Here is a 21112-nt window from a genome sequence, read left to right as displayed (position 1 = left end):
CCTCTTGGAGAAACAGCAACTGTGCACTTCCGCTTCTTCACACTGTCTCCGGTATCGGCTCACATTTTTGCGTGAGCGTGCGCATGCGGGAACGAAAAGTCCCGACCAATTAGAGGCTAACAGCTTCGCTGTAAAACAAAACTTCCCTAACCACAACCACTTAGACTCGAAATCTTGCCCCTGCAGCAACCTGCAATTCATAGCCAGGCACACTGGGTCCTACAGTTATAGCGCCTATGCCCTTTTAATCTGAAGTCACACGACGGGTGAAATCTCCGGTTGAGTCTGCGGATGAGTGTACGTGCGGATGAGTGCACGTACGTGCCACTTCGTAGAGTATTCCTAGAGGAGAGAAAGGGTTGGAGCGTAGGAGAGGAGAGAGAGGACGAGGGGACACGCATGCGCTGCGGGGGTGTGGGACGCGGGCGCCACTCCCTACAGGGTTCCTAGAGGAGAGAAAGGGGGAGCATAGGAGAGGATAGAGAGGGGGAGGGGACGCGCATGCACTGTGGGGATGTGGGACGCGGGACAACAGACAGAGCCGCCGGCAAGAAATAAAACTATCATCATCACCGTTGGCTCGAGCGTCATTGTCTCCTTCCGCAGCTGGCTCGTGGGTGCTCATCGGTTTGCGCTCGTGCCGTTGGAGGCCTTGCCGAGCACGTGTTCGGCACGACATCCAAAGACACGTACAACGACATCAAAGCGACTCCTAGAACAATTTAGGCTTCATTTGCGTGGCGGTTTCCCGCAAGCTGTGCCTTAGAACAGGTGTCAAAACATATGATGGATGCAAAGGAGATGGTTATGCGCAAAAAACAAAAAAACACGGACACAGAAGTAGACGGGGACGAGCGCAAACTTTCAACTGACTTTATTTTTTCCTGCGTTGTCAATATATACTCTGAGCGACGTATGTACAACAACGGTGATCACATGACACGCTTACAACGTGCCGCGCAAGAACATCATCTCAGTTTCTTTTAAAGAAATTGAAGTATCACTTATACAGCCATCTCCTTTTGACGAAATATGAAAGGCTTCCAACAGTTCACGGGCAGTAGTATCACGGCTTTTGCCCAAAATTTTGATGCCTCGGAAATTTGGTACACACATGCAATGCCGGACGTGCGCAGGCAAATGCGCATTCTCATTATTTTTAATCGACAGCTCATGTTCCCTTGCACGAACGTTAACACACCGCCCAGTTTGCCCTACGTACGTCTTTCCACATGATAGTGGAATTTCGTAAACAACGCCAACCACGCATTTTACGTAGGGCGGCTCGTGCTTTTTGCCGCATCCTCCAGGATTCTTCTTGTTAGTCGCACAAATCCTGGGGCAGAGCCCAGCGAGCTTACGCGGGGCTGAAAAAACAATTGGCACAGCGTGCCTACTCGCAACCTTCTTCAAATTATGAGAGGTGCGATGTATGTAGGGCAACACTTCAGGACGGCTCCAGCACTGCAGCCCAGTTTCTGCACCTGCGCGGGCTGCTTTCGACTCTCGCAGAAGAACCTCTGCAACTGCCGTAACTATCGTGCAAGGGTAACCGGCATCCAACACACGCCGAACCTGGACATTAAAACTATCCTGCATAGCATAGCGGTGTGTTAACGTTCGTGCAAGGGAACATGAGCTGTCGATTAAAAATAATGAGAATGCGCATTTGCCTGCGCACGTCCGGCATTGCATGTGTGTACCAAATTTCCGAGGCATCAAAATTTTGGGCAAAAGCCGTGATACTACTGCCCGTGAACTGTTGGAAGCCTTTCATATTTCGTCAAAAGGAGATGGCTGTATAAGTGATACTTCAATTTCTTTAAAAGAAACTGAGATGATGTTCTTGCGCGGGACGTTGTAAGCGTGTCATGTGATCACCGTTGTTGTACCTACGTCGCTCAGAGTATATATTGACAACGCAGGAAAAAATAAAGTCAGTTGAAAGTTTGCGCTCGTCCCCGTCTACTTCTGTGTCCGTGTTTTTTTGTTTTTTGCGCATAACCATCTCCTTTGCAAGTATGAACCAACTCGCCCAGCAGAAAGTTTTACTAAGCCATATGATGGATGGCCCATTGTCATACCCCTCGCCACCGCCGATGCCTTTCACAAGTGTAACGATCGGTGTCCGACCAATCGTAGTGCCCCTTTGTCTCGTGATATAGAGATCGTACTAGCGCTGTTATCAGCAGTTGCCCTTTGGACTCGCTATGGGACGGACGCTCGTTTAACCACATCTTCCAGGATCCTGACTATGCCGGGCAGTGTGCCGCGGCTATGAGCGCTGTGGCTCATACTCTAGTCTATGACGATGGGGCGAACTTGGCGCGGCAAACGCACTACTTGGCCATGCCGAAGACGCTCAATATAGTCAATAATGATAATATATATCATTGAACATTGCTATATTCACTATAGCAATATTCACTATAGCAGACCCACCAAAGTCCCAGCCTCGCTGACTTTCATCTTCACAATTGTGGAAGGGCTCTGAATTTTTTTCTCCTTTATGCTCCATGGTGGCTTCGTGGGTGAGTTATGGTGAGGAATCGAAGAATGATAGCCAGTTGGTTTGCGGCGACATCCTTAGGCGGCCTGGCGCACATCAAATGAAACGAAAAATTTCTACGATTGTGTAAGAACGCAGAGTCTTCGGCTGTCACTTACAACACCGAGATTTTTTATTGCAGTTTCCCTCACGATTTCATTTAGATATTAACGATAAAACAAATCGACGAGACGTCAACTTGGTCAATTCTTGCATTTGTGATAACCCTTTGCGAACGGAGCGGCAGCTGTCATTCGAAGCCTCATCTGCGGTTCAAGTTTAAGAGACCTGAATATATTGCAAATATCAATTAAGAAAGCGCTCTAACTAACAGAAAACGCGTTGATGCATAGCCCAAAAAAATTAGGGGCAGCTTCACACTAGTGGTGCGAAGACTGGGCAAACAGTGAAGCTGGCGACCCCACCTAGCTTTATCTGGGTTCGGCCAAGTTTTTGCGAGGTTATGCTTCGAGACTCGACCACATTTTGCCCAACATCAGCCCGGAATCATCGACAGCCCAAGGAGCAATGAACACTCGGTCATTAAAGTATCTGGACGCTTCTGGACGCTCAAACGCTCTTGCTTGGTTTCGCGTGATCTTCTGCGAAGCACCGAGGTTTCCCCGCCACATTGGCGGCGTGATACTCGTCGCACCGAAGTCTTCTCACTCGCTCTCGAGTAGCGGTGCGGCGGCTTTCGCACCGCGCTTCCTCTTCTTCGGGAGTGACGCTCTTCTTCAGCCACCCCATCTTCGCGGCGATGTGCTCGGCGCAGAGGCGGCGGGGCTTTGATGTCGACGCGGTGCTATACATCCCGTGGGTTGGTGCAGTGACGTCACGGCTTAGCTCCGCCTCTGCGCAGCCGCGATAACCCCTCCGCACGGCGCGCTGAAGTCATGGCTCGGCTAAAGCCCCTATATTTATAAAAGTAGCGCCATCCACTTCCCTCCTCCTCCGTTCCACTATCGCGCTCGGCGCGACTAGCGCGATCGAGGCGCGATATCGACAGTGGCGCCGCCTGCGTCGGGCCTGCCGTGGCAGACGACAGCTAACGCGCTACCAGAGGAAATCCGAGGAAAACTTCGATCGCGCCCTGCGGAGACGTTTGTGAGGCGCGATTTTGCTTCGTCCGTCCGTAACTGGTCTTAATAATGCCGTTTTGGAAGTAGCAACGCGACGATGCGAGACGGCGCAAATATCAAGTGTGCAGCAAGCGTTTGCGCACGCCGGATGGTAAACAAAAAAAGCCTTTTGCTCTCGCCTTGTCGGTTGCGGCAACTTAAGGCGCAGCAGCATGCCATCACAACGAAGTTCTTGTCCCTAACACGTTTGATCCGTTTGTGCGTACAGCACTTTCGTCGCACAGGCCCGAGAATGGCAGTCGGAGCGCGCTGGAAAGAAAAAAAAATATACAAAAGCGCGACGCGAACTTCCACGTGACACGGATTGGCCAATGGGGGAGCGGAGGAGGCTGGGGCGACAGGAGGCGGCTAAGAGAGGGCGAGGAGGAAGCGCCGGGATGAGCGCGGTGGCGGCAAGATCTAAGAATGGCGCTACTTTTATAAATATAGGGGCTTTAGGCTCGGCAAAGCTGAGGCGAAGCGATGCGGCGCGCTCAATGACGTCACGGCGCTCGCAGCTGTGGTGAGGCTCGGCGCAGTTGGCGCAGCTGGGGCGAAGCGCTGCTAGGCAATGCATGGTGACGTCATCACGAGGCGGTGGTTTTGCGGTGTACACTCGGCGCACCATCCTCAAGCTTAAGCAGCTTCGCTAGTTCACAGGGGTATGTGCCATTGCGCTTGGACCCTTTCTGCACTACCTCCAAGATCGGCACACAGTTATTGCTCACACTACGCGGCCTAACGAAGAGCTTAAGCAGCTCCGCTGTTAAAAGAGAGGCTTCTTTGCGCTCAATGCGACTGAGGGTGTGTTCCAATACCCGCTTTAGACGGCTAAATAGACAGCTAAGTGGACGGTGGCCATCTTAAGTCTCATTCCAATTCTCACGAAGATGTCAAAGCATATAGCATCACGAAGACAGCATCGAAGTCAAGAACGATGCAGGCTACTTTCCTGTCTAAACAAGATGGCGACTGAGCAGGGCGCTTAGCAACTCGACGGGAAGGTTGTCTGCGTTCACAAAAACGTAGACACGCTTTTCTAAATTCATAATGTAACTCACATCATGTTTTTCATGGGGTCGCAGGCGAAAATACTTAAAATACAGAACTAATGTGTGCTTTTCTCAACTTTGTTTTTGTCGCCGTGAGGTGGCGTCACGTCGCATAAGTGTCTTCCAAAAGGCTCGAAACGCGTTTCATTACTTGTCCTCGAATCTGTCTTGGCTGTCTTCATAGACGTCAAAGTAGACTGTCTACGGTGATGGAAAGAATTGGAACAAAGCCTAAGTCCGCAAGCGGTAACCGTGCTCAGGTCAGATGATGAAACGAGCAAGACGTTCCTGGCTGACGGCCTGGTTCCGTGAGTGCGTGTGTGTTTGTTTTTCTCCTTACGACGTCCGTTAACTAACATCGACGCCAGCACCACGTATTGAAGGGATCGCACTTTGGGCTTCGCGTACCTTGGATGTTGGCATACACGGTTTCACTAGACATGACTTGTTTACACAAAATCTTCCGATCTTCTGTATGCACTTGTTTAGTTAGCCGTAAAAGAAGCGTGTTCAGAGATTTAAAAGTATGGCTTTTTTAGCTTGTTGGTTCGATACATCAGAGGGGGTCATAGCGTTAGAAGACACGGACAAGAACGAGACAGCAGGGCGAACGCTAACTTTCAACTTAGTGTTTATTTCCAGACACAACCGCATTTGTAGGCCCGCACACCGAAAAGGCTCAATCTCCGCGCATGAAAACCAGCCGCGACCAGAAACACAAATTCACTTGTCAGAGCGACTGAAGCGGAAGTGATGCAGCTATCAGCCGCCCTCGCTATCAAAGTGGCTTCAACAACTTCTCGCATAACTTTATGTACATTTATATGCAAAACAGAGCTCTGTTTTGTATGCACAAAATCTTCCGGTCTTCTGTATGCACTTGTTTAGTTAGCCGTAAGAAAACGTGTCATCCCCTACTAATGTGGTTGTTTCTGGAAATAAACATTCAATTGAAAGTTAGTGCTCATCCTGTTGTCTTGTCCTTGTCTTTTAGTGCTATGGCCTCCTCTGGTGTTCAGAGAAAGGCATGTACAATTAATTTCGTTGTTCCAAATGAAGAAACGCGCTTTGTTTTTCAGGGTAATTTTTTTAATTCCGCTGCTTCCTCTTAACGCCAGAAATTGGCAGACTGTCATTGCATAAGACACCCGCTAAATTCTGCATGTATTCATTGTTAGTGGGTGAGACGGAGTCAACACGAGTCGTTCTCAACATGGATGAAAAAAAAGACAGATACCATTCGGCATTTAAATGTTTTTTTTTCTTTTTTGGGGCGCCACTGAGTCCAACATGCCGTCATAATAAGGCATTCAGAAAAGTGGGCAAATCCCAGAGTCAGTGCCATTCCGTGGTTGTGTGGATCGCGTGGGTCACGTGATCGGAGTTTTCCGTGCCTCCCGACTTTCCGGGCACGCACATATGCTGCGAAATACGGTACAAAGGTGAACTGCTGTGTAGCATTTCAACAACCGCTTCACGGAAAGTTCGTTTCACACCGACTCGGATATGCGCGTTGTATCTGCATATTTTTTTTTACATATAAGCGAATCATGGACAGCTCTGTAGGAAATAACATGCGCTACCCATTCAAGCACGACCACGTTCTTCTCCTTTGTGGCAGGGTCGCAACTGCCACAAGCACGGCGGTGTCGGCCTTCTCGTGTACGCCGACCCGGAGGACGTTGCACCACTGGGCCCCAGCAAGGTCTACCCGGACACCGCTTTCGTGGATGGTTCGGCGCTGCAGAGGGGCTCGCTCTACCACTACGGTGACCCCGAGACTCCCGGATACCCGTCCGTCGGTGGGTCCACTTGTCACACTGTACCTACAAAGAAAGCTTTAGTCGGGCGCCGACTCCAAGTTCTCTGCATATTGCAACAGTGTGAACAGTCAACTAAAGACGAAGGCCACGTGTCAAGCTCTGAATATCAACGAAGTTTTATTCCTACATGACAAGATAATACACGCGTGATATCGAAACAACATGCACAAGCCTTAGCCAACCTTCGATAAGAGATTCGCTGAAGGAATTGGTGCGCCTTGCTAGCTCGTGTAGGGAGGGTACAGGTGGAGACACGTGCGTATGCGTGTGCATTTTGTTTTGATGTCGTCGTTATGTATGTATTAGTTTTTTATGTGTGGGTAAAACTTACTTGCGACTTAGCGCTTGCCAGGTGGCCTTCGTCTGTTTAGGCTGTGTGTTTGCGCGTTTATTACAAACATGATGCTTTACCAACTCCCGAAACTTTTCGTCCTATTCCAATTTCCCTATTCAAACACATGTGAAACTCAGAAATGTTTTCATTGGACCACCGGCGAACCAATTTGAATGAATGGTGCATTTAGGAAGAAAATTCAATTTTAACGATACAAGGAAGTTGAATTCTTTACATAACTATACATATAAAACAGATATCGTATTTCTGTAAACTACATCACTTAGAGCATCTGTATCGGACGTATTCCATATACGCATACATAAAATGGTGAATGTTTACAGTGGTATTGAAAAAATCCTACTGGGCAAATGTGCAATATATCACAGAGAGCTGGGTCCCCCATAGATCTTTTTTTCCGCTTTAGGTTTGTCGATAAATGAACGTTACAGTATTGTGAGACATCTGTTATTGCTGAGTTGTAGACTTCATATTTGATTTAACAACAGCTTTAAATTTTATTGAATTGTTCTTCAAAACTAAAAACCTGAATTAAAGGTCTACTTGATATAGTCGGTAGAAATTATGATCGTGTTTTAACTGCAGAAGGTTTGTGCAGTGGAGGCCCAGCAGAATGGTTTCTTCTTTCCCACTTATTTAGTTTCATACTCTATGGTGTATTGTTTTTTCAGCATGTTTAGCCGCAACTGTCTGCACGAAATAATTTACCGTCAGTGTACTCCTGCATTCGCTTTATTACTTCATTCGCCAAATTTCTTACTTTCAGTTTAAATGAAAATTTACATATACTGGAGCATTGTAGATGTATGCAGCGAGTAAATCTGGTGTGAATGCGTCTATGAATGCGAAAAAGCCACGTTACATGGCCGACCATAGACATTGAGAATGATTTCAGTTTCATTTATTCGTTTCATTTGCTCTAAAAGTGTTCACACCTCCACTATTCGCAGGCTTTTCGCTGTAATTTTTTTTGCTTTTTTTTTCTTCTTTTTTGTGTAGAAACTTCGTGGGTGCTTTTAATATTAGTTACTCGTTGAGAGATTCGTAGACAATTCCAGAGACACTCTTCGGTTGTCTTACAACCAAGCTATGTGAAGGACGCCTTGTGTGTGTGTGTGTGTGTTTTATTATGGTTCGCTCTATTTTGTCATTGTTACTGAGACCAAATTGCGCTTCTCTAAGAAAACTTGCATTCCTTTTTATTTTTGTTGTTCACCTGCCTCTACATCTGAAACTGCAGACAAGGCTATTCGAGAGGAAGACACCAGCAACCTCTCCCCGATTCCTGCGCTTGTGATTGGCTACGATGATGCTGCAGCATTCCTCAAGTAAGCTCTTCCTGGATCTACTTTATTGAGGATATTAGTAGAACAGTTGTTTGTGGGTTCCTGAATCACTAGCCTTCCTGTCCGGGCAAGTTTACTTGAGCATCCTGTCGAATTAGTGACGCATTTGAATGAAGTTTCCTATCTTGCGATCAAGATTTACAGTGACTGTAACTGCCATGTAAAAAAGAAAGTAGCATGATCGCTACTTAATAAGGACACTATTTTATACTCGGCCGACGAGGAGGCGTACGCGATCACGTCGCCCTTGAGCACCGGTTAAAGGCACGGGAACTGCACACTTCCGCCCCTTTGGCAGGAATTCATTATGTTGCAGATTTTAGCAGCTTTAGCTTTTTGCTTTTCGTAAACCGGTTAGGACTATCTAGAATGACAGCTTAGGGCTCTGCATTAAAATGAACCGTCCTAATGCTTCGGTTAAAATGTCACTTATTATAATTTTCATAATCACTTGTATAATGAGTAGTTTGAGTCATCTTAATATGTACGCCTGCTTTGTAACAGCACTCCCAAGAAAGTCCCTTAATCATGGCGTATTCCCTATTTAAAGAAATTTTGAACGCATATTCTGAAACACCCTGTTTAATGCAGACACATTGACCAAACAAGACCTGATAGCTTACTAAGATTTCCAATGTTTCGGTATCTTCATGCATATCTCATCACATTCGCATCAAAGGAAGCCTCATTTAAGTTTTCGGAGTGAAAGGAACTCCTGTTTGCATATACAAGCTAGGAGGCCAGGCACCGGGAGATTAAATCGCGTGACCCATTTGATTTTCTTCGCCATCCCCTAATACCCTATGCCAGTTTCAATGTGCCCAAAACAAGAAAACGCAGCTGATGTGAAAACGATGGGCTTTTTTATCTAATCAGCACCAAGTTTTGAACACAACTGTGTGCTGTTTATATATTTCAGCGTATCAGGCAACTCTATAGTACACTCCGTGCAAAACATTATGAGCGCGGAACATCAGAATGTGTACTCCAGCAGAGGAAGTTTCGTCAGCCATTTCACGATCGGTTTTTGCTACAGATGAGTGCTAGTTTGGGATCGTCAGTATATACTTGATTGTAGAAAAAGAAACGCAGCCCCATAAAACAGGACAATAGTAGAAAGCACAAACAAGCGCCGACTAGCAATCCCAATGATTACTTGCGATGAAAACCTATAGATGTATATGTCTGTATCGGCGAGCGCGAAAGATAAAAAAGACGATGAAGTTTATGGGTTACGCAATATATGCTAACTAGTTTTCGAGGAATGATAGCAATAGTAAGTGGTTGTTTCTTAAACAATGTATGTAAGGGATATGGCAAAAAAGAAAATTACTGCTGGTCATGCACACTGTAACTGTCTATCTCGAGTGGCTCTCGAGGAGGTCGGCAAAGGGCTGGGGTTACGCGATAACAGTACAGGGAGAGATGATAAAGGAGAAATTGAGAAAAAGCTGTTTAGACTTTAAACAAAAGGCTTGTGACTGTAGATCAGACTGTTCACCAAGGTTCACATTTCTAGCACAGCAAGTGGTGCTTGTGTCATGTCCCCACTTTTCTTCACTGAAATAACCGTTCCTTTAGCAGCCATGGTGAAGACTCGGGGTGCTCTTCCGGGCATTGTCAAATTCCGCCATAGTGTGAAATACGCCATCTTGTCAGCTCTGACTGGCCCACGCGGCTGCTACGGCTTTTCTGATTGGCTCAAGATGCCGCAACCGCAAAATTTCACGATGTGGCACAATTTCACAATGTCCTGAGTGGCACTCCATGCTGCTATAGAAAGCCAGAGATTCTTTAGAGCTGCGTCCCACACACACGAGGTGCCGCGTTACCGGACGATCGCGTCTATGCTAACGGCCAAAGGTCCGTGCACGCAGTAGCAGATTAAGTTTCTACAGCAGCGTCGCGTACGCGTTACTTCACAGCAGCAGATAATTACATGTCAACACTGCACCGCAGAACAAACGTACAGAAGAATTACAAAAAAAAAGAATTACCACACCTGTTGATAGTGGTGTTGGTGGTTTCGAAATCTGTGAAATTAATGAGGGTAATGAGACTCGAGGTGCACGGCAACTGGTTTTCCAGCATAAACGACATTCCGGTGTTCCTCCCGCCGTCGAGCCTAAAATATCTACCACGCCTATTTCTTGGCCTGTACATTGATTAACGACTTGACCTGGATAAAAGTAAATAATTAGGCCACAAAGTTCTCAACAATATTTCACAATAATTTAGGTTTTCCTTTTCCCGCCTCTCTTGCTCCGCTCCTTAAAACGGCATTGTTCTTTGACGGTAGTGGATGTCCTATACAGAACAGGAGCTTATGAATTCCCGGCATAACACACTGTGATTAACTCGTCTTGTGAATTGCAATTCAGGTCACTCGGAGGCGAGCACCTTGGTTGGAAGGGAGGCCTGAATGCCACCTACAAGACGGGTCCACTGTTTCCTGAAGGAAGGTGGGTGTTTCCTGTCAGCCGAAGCACGTACTGCCGTAACGACAAATCGAACGTTGTCCAATTAGTCTCTCTAGTGCCACGTGCAAGGCCGGTGGTCGTTGCTTTGGTGACAAATCTCTGATTTTTGTGCATTGGCGCTCTGTTGCAACTGGTTTAATTACAATGGATAAGTAAACTTAAAAGAAAGCTGAAGGCAACTAAACGACCATGTAATTTTTTTTTTCGCTAAAGTTTCGCTAAAATGCCTTCAGACACTTCTATTTTAAGAGGGCACACGGGAGTGAATACGACGCCTTTCGTTGAATGTATGCCTTTCAATAATGTTTTTTTTTTTGTTTTATTGTTGTAGTTATTGTTTTGTTTTGTTTTTCTTTTTTGCTGTAAAATGGCTCTAGAATCTTCTTTATGAAAGAGCAAGTTGAATATGCGGCTTAGGAGTGCTTATTGACTCCCCGTAAACCTACAGGAAGCATGTTACAAACATTCTCATTGCGCCCTACGTAAAAATTTAGTTTCGTATCAATTATCCCAAGTAAGATTCAGTATCAGAAACTATGCGCGAGGAAGAATATCACCCGAGGCCGCTAACATACTCCACGGGAAAGCACAGTTCATATCATCAGAGGAATGCGAAGACAGATACATCATTTGGTTCCCAGCCCACACCTCCTGTGAGTCCCTCGCTCCCAACCTCAACGAGGAAGCCCACCGCGTCGTGCGAGGTCTCATTTACCGCGCTCGCGACAAAGCTTCCCCCGAAGGAACGGGAGGGGAGACCTGGAAGGAGAAGGAAAGAATGTTCAGATTCTGCGACGTCACCCGCTTCTACTAAAAGTCGAGGTGCATATTCCCACCTCCTAGCTCCAAACTGGACAGATCTCAGGCGGTTGACTGGAGGCGACTTCAAACTAGAACCTTCCCCAACCAGGTGCACCTACATCGCATCTACCCCGAATCACCCAGATGACTTGTGCAAATTTTGTAGGACAGAACACGCCACCCTAGAACACATTCTATGGGATTGCGTACATGTTCAGGATGAATATGCAGTCTCCCCAGAACAGCTTGGGACGCTGTACAAAGCCGCGCTGATCAGCTCAGATCTGCAAGATCAACTATGGGCCATCCAGCGAGCTCGAGAGGCGGCTGGGAGACAGGGTCTCTCTACCGCCCCTGGCGCGGCCTACGCCCAGGCCTCAATCCGCTGGGCTAAATAAAGTTGTTTCACTCACTCACTATATTAACTGTATTCTTATCCTGCATTTTTTTTTCTGTAAGCTAGAAGTTTAAGGTTTTTTTTCTCCTCTTCGGGAGGTGTATAAATGTGGCCAATGCGAACAAAATTTAATCTGTTACATTTTGTTCGTATTCTGTTCGATCAATTTCTCGGGCGTCGTGTTTACTACGACTATAAGCGTGTGTTGCGTACGGTTTACAAAATGAGACAAACATTCTGTGAATACCTTTACTTGTGTAAAATTATTCGGGAGCTCGAGAGATTTTTTTTCGGGCTTTTCATTTATTTCTACTTCGTTGAAGCATGTTATAAATGAATAAATACTTTAGATTTTCTATTGGAAATGCTTAATTGTAATTGTTGGTTTGAATTGGGATAATGTAACAGTTTTAACAGCAAAGATGTTTAAGCCAGCCGTAATTTCTGGTTCGTATCATGAAACAAAAGAAAATAAACTTTCTTGCTGAAGAGGGATTCAAACCCGCGTACTCACGGTCCCAAGGCGAGAATCGTAACCACTATAGCTATACAGCCACGCTTGCAGAACATGCATGTGTGCGAACCATATGATTTCGTTCAAACATCGTCGTTTTTGTCCGAAATTGGTGCGTTCGCAAGCTCGTGCTCTGCGAGGTGAAGAAGAGGCTTTGCGCGCTATGAGAGAGAGAGACGCATTCACGGAGTGGGTCTGCTGGAACGCGTTGTCGGCATTAGAGCACTGCACGGGCCGATTTTTGCGGCCCGGGCCCGACCCGGGCCCGTTTTACATTGGGCGGCCCGCCCGAGCCCGATCAAAACTTTTATGGCGAGACCCGGAAATAATCTACGTTAGCCGCCCGGCCCGGCCCGCCACCCCTTTACCTTAAGCCCGAGCCCGGCCCGTGCCCGGCCCGAACCCGGCCCGAGACCGAAAAATACATGTTTTTCAGAGTTGAGAACCCGAGAATAACTCGCCCGAGCCCGGCCCGGGCCCGCGTCAAAAACCCGAGCCCGGCCCGGGCTCGGGTCAAAAAGCACACGCCGTTCCCGAGCCCGGCCCGAGCCCGTGAAAAAACTGCTCTACCCGGCACGGCCCGGCCCACGGGCCGGGCGGGCCGGGCCCGGGTTTTCGAGTAAGCCCGAGCCCGTGCAGTGCTCTTCTAGTCGGCATTGCAATGCCGGCATTGCACATGGCGTTGCAAGCTGCGCTATGCAACGCCATGTGACGGCCGTAAGTCCGAGACGCGCGAAAAGAAATTATCATCATCGTTAGTAATAACATGAAAACTGCGCGCGCACTTCCGGGAAATGCTGGGCTACGATCGCCCAGCTGCGGTGTTTCAAGCGTTGCGCGGCCAATGCTAGATTAAGCGTTTTTTTTTTTAATGGCAGATCCATGTGTCCTCTTTCTTTCTGTTCTACAATTGCGCGTGCACAATAACCAAGTCCTCGGTTATTCATGGACAGTTTCCGAAATAAAAGCATCAATTAATAATGCCGCATAAACTTTTAAATCTTTTTAACAATACAGGAGATAGTAAAGGGCATAATGATTGCCTTCCCCATTTCTCCTCAACGCATCATTTCGTCTTAGCTAGGGCCGAGATGACAGCAGCGATCTGCCTATTGCACCCTTTGCAAATGGAACCCGGCGGCTGCTATGTAAATACGAGTACATGGGAAATGAGTAGTTTTTATCGGCAACGACTGCACCGCATCTGATGATTTGGTAATTTAAAAGAAAATTTTGATAGTTAGTGACTGTACGAAGAAAATATGTTTTTTTAGTAGTAAAGGTTTTTTTTTTCAAATAAGCTTGAGTATTGCGAAATTAAAAAAAAAAACTGGACTGCCATGTTTACAGCTATGTAACTATGTAATGAAAAACGTTATCATAATTCTATCAATTGCGCCTAATGAAGCTTCTCAAGCTGACCAAATTGACGTTTTACGAGCCACTCTGAAATATACTGCCAGTTTTTGCGTGCGAATTAGAAACATTTTAAGACATCATCCATGGTGGCTTAGCGGTTATAGTCTTGCTCTGCTAAGCACTTAGTCGCGGTAGCAAATCCCGGCCGTGGCGACCGCCTTTCGATGGGAGCTAAATGCAAGAACTCCCGCCTCCCATGCTTTGTGGGGCGCATAATGATATCCTGGTGGTCAAAATTAATCAGGAGTACCCCACTACGGCGTACCTCATAATCTAATCATCATTTTAGCATGTAAATATCCCGTATTTTCATTGGTAAATAAAGGATTCAAATAAAGCATCCGGGAGAATTCAGTGGAATTGAATGCTGTTAGAATTTTACGTTAACTATAAGTTTATGTATCAATTTGTCTGTTTTTAAGGGCTCTAACGAAGAATAAAGAACTGCGACATCTGTTCTTAGTGCAGGGTCACAGATTCGTAACTACGTGCTTGAATATTTGCGGGATCGTATCCCAGCCATGGCGGCTGCATTTCGATGGGGGCGAAACGCTAACATACCCGTGTACTTAGATTTAGGTGCACGTTAAAGAACCCCAGGTGGTCGAAATTTTACGGAGTCCCCCACAACGGTGTGCCTCATAATCATATCGTATTTTTGGTGCGTAAAACCTATAAGTAAGAATGTTCCCAAAACTTGCTTGCTTGTAAACACTTCCAAGTCTTGGATCTAAATTCTTTTCAGGGTCACTACCACTTAACGTTTCTCTATGACGCAACAATGTCATAAAATCGGTTCGCGCACTTAAATCATAAAAACGTTTCTGAGGTGTACAGGTATTTGAATTGAAATATTGAAGGTGTGCCTAAGCTTAATGCTTACTTTTGAGCGATGCACATTGTAGCGCTTGAAGGTTGGTTTTGAAAACTATGCTCAAGAGTGACGAAGGAGCGGTGTCAGGATCGCTGGGACGCGTTAACAACCACTCTGCTGTTTATTAGGATATCGGACGGATAGGTATGATTTCGCAAGCTTTTGCGTGTTGAAAACTCACGGTCACTAACAACCGCCAGATGGCTGGCGTCTGTTGGAAGTCGCACGTGTCTATGACGTCATAGGCAGGGTATAAATTTGAGGTGTCTCAAAAGCCGCAGAGAGGGTGATCGATATTTAAAGGGCCCCTAAACCACCTCAGATATTTTTTGAAACATTTCAAGTAAACACGCCCATCGAGTTCAGAACGCCCGTCACGAGCAACGATGCCAAACGCTGCAGCGCTACGCGCCGCGGGAGCGCCACAAAATAAAAAAAAAAAAACAATGCAGTCCTCCTCCCCCCTCGCCTTTCCGGTAACCCCAGTGGTCATCACAATGTCAGCAGGGGAAATCTGGTGATGTCAACTGCGGAAAACGATGTCCATTGGTCGAACAAGAAACTACGACTTCCGGTTAGTCTGCTAGCTGGTATGCGCGCTGTCTGCTCTTCCTCGTCGTGTTGCTCGTTTGTGCGTCCTTGCGAATTGGTAATTACAGCCCGCAACGCAAGTGCCAAATCGCTCGCGTTCCAACACAGTTGTGCTTAGCGGTCTCATTAGCTGCACGAACAGAGTGCAACAGTGTTGGCCTTTCCAGACGTGCATGCAACACAGGGTCTACGTACAGCGGTAAGCTTCGCATAACACTGGCTGGCACCGCAGCAACCGCGGGTAGCCGAGAAGCGCTGAGTCCACGTTACCGGCACGGTAACTCGTCGCACGCCGTTTGCCATTCGCGGGCCGCCGTTCGACAGCGGTTCTTGCTCGCAAACGGCGATATTTCCTTGCCGTACGTAGAGAAGATGAGACCGGGACTCATTTTGTGCGGCAGCTTCGCCGCGCTGATCGCTAGACGGCGCCGATATCGTCGCTAGGCCCTTTCTGGTTCAGTTCAAAGCTAAAACGGACGGCGCTTTGAAATGAAATGCCGACGCTCACAAGCCGCAATATTTTTTATCGTTGTTATCGCTCTTCGCAATAATTGTACACAAAGAAGACAAGTACGCTGATATTAGCGGCGCCGTCGGCTGCGATGCGAGCACAGCCGAGCCCGTCGACTCCCGGCTGCAGCTGATGTTTTCGTTGCCGGTGGCGAAGGCGCGCAGGTTCGCGGTCGTCGACTGGAGGCCGTTTCGCCGTCCGTATATGTGCCGCTAGCATGGCTAGCGTGGACGTGCCTTAAACCGGAAGTAGGCAGTGTTTTGAGAAGCGCGTGGCGATGACGTATGTCACGTGACCATTTTGAGAAGCACTCGGTGAGGAGGGAAGAGCAGCCGGACGAGGAGAGTAGCGAAGGAAGAAGCGAAACGAACGAGGGCCGTTTTCGATTATCAAACGCGTGTAACTCCGCGGTACGGCACCATTTCGAAAATTCTCGCAGCTGCGTGTTCGTTGTAGACTCGTGCACAACTGCAACACCGCAACTAAATTTCGACCTCTGGATGGCTTAGGGGCCCTTTAAGCCAGATTGCGGGTCCCGGTTGTACGCAGAAAAATAATATTTAGCTGACTTGTTGACGACAACATTGTCTACAGAACAGTACTGTTTTCTTGTGTTGTTCAACACAAGAAACGCGTGACGCCCATGCGCGCGATGCACCGGCGTCAAGCGCTTGCATTGTAAACACGGAGGCAGCTGAGGCAAGCAATAGATGCGTGAACCACGTGATTCAACATGGCAGCGCCCACGGGAGCCCCGGGAATAGGGTCAATAAGAATGAAGCGCGTGTGCTTGAATTAGGCAGAGCGCGCATTCGGCAATGTTGTCTAGAAGGAGACTTCGCCGGTAGCCACACGAAGCAAGAATTAGTCGCAGACTAGGTAAAATTAACGGTACCTGGCGTAAATAGCGTCAATATGGTCAAAAATTAAACACATTGCACTATATCCCTGTAAAGCCTGCACCGCCGTAGGCAGAGTGATGTTGAGGCAAAGCCGCTGCACGAAACGCATTTGGAAATGACGCGAGTTCGCTTGAACCTAAGCAAGGCTCCCGTTAGGCCATGGTGTCTGGAAGGTGGCTTCGCCATTGCCCACACGTAGCGAGAATTAGTCCCAGCGAAAGAAACATTATCGGTACGGGCGTAAATAGCGTCAGTAAGGTCAAAAAATGTCGCAGCTTCGGCCGAAAAGCGGAGCATCAATTGCGATAGCAATTAGTAGAGAGATATTCGGAGTAGGTATAGTAGTTTTATCGGCTGCATAACTGGGCACATTCGCTTACTAGCTGAATTAACAAGTGTGGGTGTCAGCGCGCACAAGCAAACATGAATAGATCACACTGAATAACCGCAGGCAACGACTGTCAAAACGCTGGCAGCAAGCGCTGCCCGCCGCAGGCGGGCGAAGATCAGTGCGGTCTATCGCTCAAACGGAATACTGAGCGCGCGAATGCACGGCGCATACAAAGGTCACAGCCGTGTGGAGAGAGAGAATAGAGAGACTGTGCGGGCGACTGCCACAGCGGGGCAAAGTACAAGCGGAGTTGTTGGAAGAGTAGAAGTTGCGCTCCCCCCCCCCCCCCTCCCTCCCCGCCGCTGCCTTCTGGCTCTCTGCTATCGCGTGGGAGATTGAGTGGCAGTTCCCCTGCGCGCGTTACAAGATAAGCATTTGGTGCCGCCTGCACAGCGTCACACCGCCTCCCTCCCTCCCATACCCCCACGGCCATTTCGCGCGATGGTCGCGTGTGCTTTCCGCATGCATTCGCTCCTCTCGTGATAGCGTGTGTCTCCCGCGCGCTTTCACTCGCGCATACCGCACGCGGCGACGATTTTATCGCCTTGGACATTATACGGAACCTCATGGCGACGGCGACGCCGACGGCAGAAATACGGTTTGAAGTGTCCATATAAATGCTATCGCAAAAAAAAATTAACACATTGTATTATATCCTTGTAAAGCGTGCACCGCCGTAGGCAGAGTGATGCTGAGGCAAAGCCGCTGTACGAAACGCATTTAGAAATTGAAGCGAGTTCGCTTGAGCTAAGCAAGGCTCCCGTTACGCCATAGTGTCTGGAAGGTGGCTTCGCCGTTGCCCACACGTAGCGAGATTAGCCCAGCGAAGGAAACATTATCGATACGGTGGTAAATAGCGTCAATATGGTCAAAAATTAAACACTTGCACTATATGCCTGTAAAGCGTGCACCGCTGTAGAAAGAGTGACGTTGAGGCAAAGCCGCCGTACGAGACACTTTAGACAATGAAGCGAGTTCTCTTGAGCTAAGCAAGGCTCGCTTGAGGCAATGGGGTCTGGAAGGTGGCTTCGCCGGCGCCCACACGCAGCAACACTTAGTCCCCAAAATTAATGGTACTGGCGTAATTAGCGTCTAATCTCTCTAATGCCAAATGACCCTGAGGGTTAAATTAAAATAAATTTAAAAATTGGCATATATGCTTGCTTCGCTGCAAATTACGTGAAATGACGATTGTCTTCTGCCACCCCTGATACGTAACACCCCCTCTTCTCCGACCCCTCACGCTCTTCCCATCTCCTGTCACTCCTCCCATAATGGATGCAATGGAGGTTTTGCTGAATTCAATTCAAATTATCCGCGTGCACCCTGCTCTCGCGTCATCTGTTGGAACCCTTTATTACTGTTGGCTTAAAGCCGGCTATAGAGCCACGGCTTCAGTCGGCTTGTTTTTTACGCGTAGTGTCTCTTCGACACCATTTCTAGCCCGTTGAGTTTTCATTTACTAATGTTAAAACCAGTGCACTGTGTATTCTTTAGTAAATGAACACTGCGGATCACGGTTATGTACATAAATTTTGCCTCAAATAGGCCTGAGGTTTCCTTTGAGCTGCACGATGTTGACGTGTATGACCCCGGGCCGCCAATGCTAGTAGCTCGCTTGGTTTTGGCTGGGCAGTTGAATTGGTTTTGGCCGTGCGGTTGAAACCGTTTTGGCCGTGCGGTTGAATCGGTTTTGACTGGGCGGTTGAATCGGTTTTGGGCGGGCAGTTGAATCGGTTTTGGTCGGGCGGTTGAATCGAGTGACCGACAGACAAAGTTGTTCGTATTAGGTAGCCCAAGAAAGACTATCGTCTTTAAAATTAAGCTAGTTCCACGCTTGTGAAATCTGATAAAACAGCGGAGCTCTGCATGCGTGGGGTGTATAACGTAGTGGTTATAACACTCGCCTTCGGACCATGAGTACCCGGGTTCAAATCCAGCCTTTCCCTCTCTCTTTATTTTTGTCTCTCTCTTTCTCTATATCTGTGTTTCTCTTCCTGTCTCTCTCTCTCTCTCTCTCACGCTCTCATTTTCTCTTTCTCTCGCCCATAGCAAGTTCTGTTACAATCGTTGGTACACGCAATGATATGTTTCCCATAAATGATTGTTGTACAAGCGTGGGTGATAACCTAGTGGCTACGACGCTCGCCTTCAGGCCGTGGGTACCCGGGTTTGAATCCCGCCTCACCAAGATGGCTTATTTTATTTATTTATTACTCTCATTCTCTGTCTGTCTCTCTTTCTCTCTCTGCACCTCCTCTCCTCGTGCTTGGTTTCGGCCTGGCGGTTTAATCGAGTGACAAAGTTTTTCGCGTTTAGGTAGCCCAAAAAAGACTGTCATCGTTAAAAAAATAAATACGATGGATAAGTAACCACGTTACACTATATCCCTGTAAATGGTGCACTGCCGTAGATATAAAGATCTTGAGGCAAAGCCGCTGTACCGCAGAATTTCGAAATAGAGCGAGTTCACTTGAACTAGGCAGGGCTCGCGTGAAGCAATGGTGTCTGGAAGGTGGCTTCGCCGGTGCCCGCAGGAAGCGAAGATTAGTCGCGGAGTATTTAAAATTACCGAAATGGCCATAATTAAGACAATATAGTGGAAAATCACATTGCCCCATAGACTGCACTACCCGCGGGATCAGCCCAACTGGCCTTTTGTCAAAAAAAGTAAGAGATGGTCAACCAAATTTCAACGCTAAAGAAGACAAGGACGACGTAATTGCTCGTTCACAGTTTGCAATTTACGATAGAGTTTAGCAATTGTGTAATTGCTAATAAGGATATTGTTATTGCTAATAAAAATAAGGATAATTGGCAGTAGGAATAGTTCCTGCAATTTAAAAATTAGATTTGGAATCTTAAAGTGCGAAAACAATTGTGTCCATTCCTGCGGTTCCTGCCAATGATCACGTCTGTCCTTTGGCACTGCCCTTGTGCTCGTGACGTCATGGGTGCGCTGCTCAGGCCCGATACAATTTTCAGGTCTGCGTTCAACGATGTACCACAGAGGAAGGTGACAGGGTTTCGACACACTTAATGTGGTGAAGCCAGGAGCTTTTATTTTTTTAGTAACACTGACCAGAAGATGGTTTAGTTACAGAAGCCAAAAAAAAGCGCAAGTCACGATCATTGATACTGGTGGTATATTTCCGTCGCTAGTGCTTTCTGAGCATGGTGGAAGTATCATGCAGTTAATACACTTCAAAAATCTTCAAGTGCGGAGGTTGGCAATGCTTTTACAGAATGTGTATTTCTTGCCGCTCTCAGGCTTTTACGATCAGTAACTGAGTTGGGGGAATCAAAAAGTCATAAAACGTCAATGACTTCAACGTGAAATACAATCAACTTCAATTTTTGAGTCATCCAATAATCAATTTCAGCTGGTGTCTTCGTTATTTCCCTTCGGTTTTCTTCTGCAGGAAAGTTGAAATGTCTGTGAGCAGCAACAGGGTGACGCGACTTGTGAAAAGCGTGCTTGGAATCGTCAAAGGAAGCGGAGAACCAGGTGAGTCAATTCCTTGGTTACACATTTCTGAAGATTGTAATCCACGGTACAATGCGCACATGACCCGCAGTCAGCGCCATGTCACATTTTTCTCGTTGGCAATTGCCAGTCGACGGCATTTCAGAAAAGTCATGCAGATGGGCACTGCTGTAGTGTTCCTTTTTTTAATAAGCTATAAATATGGTGTGTATGGTGTATTATCGTGTGTGTGTGCGTGTGTGTGGGGTAGGGCTTGCTAGTTACATAAATACACTAACCCACAAGCGGTATCGCTTAGGTCGCAGGAATATATGCCTTTATCTGCACATATTGTGTGAAAAACAGATACTAGTAGGAGCTGGCACGACTCCTCAAGTAAGTCATGGTGTGTTTCAGAGTCTGTGTTATTATATACGTAGACCATGTATAGGGCTAATTAAAGCTAATTAGATTTTCAAAATGTTCCTTTGAAAGTTTTTTTAGAGAGCAAAATCTTGGCG

At 47.2% G+C, this 21112-nt stretch overlaps 1 protein-coding gene across 1 annotated transcript in view; it reads left to right on the top strand.

Annotated features, from left to right (window-relative positions):
• The window catches only part of LOC119431669 (aminopeptidase NAALADL1-like), a 46057-nt gene that overhangs the window by 23181 nt on the left and 1764 nt on the right, over window positions 1-21112 (top strand). The window contains exons 8-11 of the mRNA XM_037699148.2: window positions 6343-6523; window positions 8140-8227; window positions 10627-10707; window positions 20548-20633. Coding sequence (XP_037555076.2) covers window positions 6343-6523; window positions 8140-8227; window positions 10627-10707; window positions 20548-20633 — 436 coding nt within the window. The remainder of the gene's footprint in view (window positions 1-6342; window positions 6524-8139; window positions 8228-10626; window positions 10708-20547; window positions 20634-21112) is intronic.

Source organism: Dermacentor silvarum, chromosome 10 (assembly GCF_013339745.2).
Source record: "Dermacentor silvarum isolate Dsil-2018 chromosome 10, BIME_Dsil_1.4, whole genome shotgun sequence".
Taxonomy (NCBI): Eukaryota; Metazoa; Arthropoda; class Arachnida; order Ixodida; family Ixodidae; genus Dermacentor; species Dermacentor silvarum.
The sequence above is the reverse complement of the archived record's forward strand: the minus strand, read 5'-3'. Positions and strand labels throughout refer to the sequence as shown.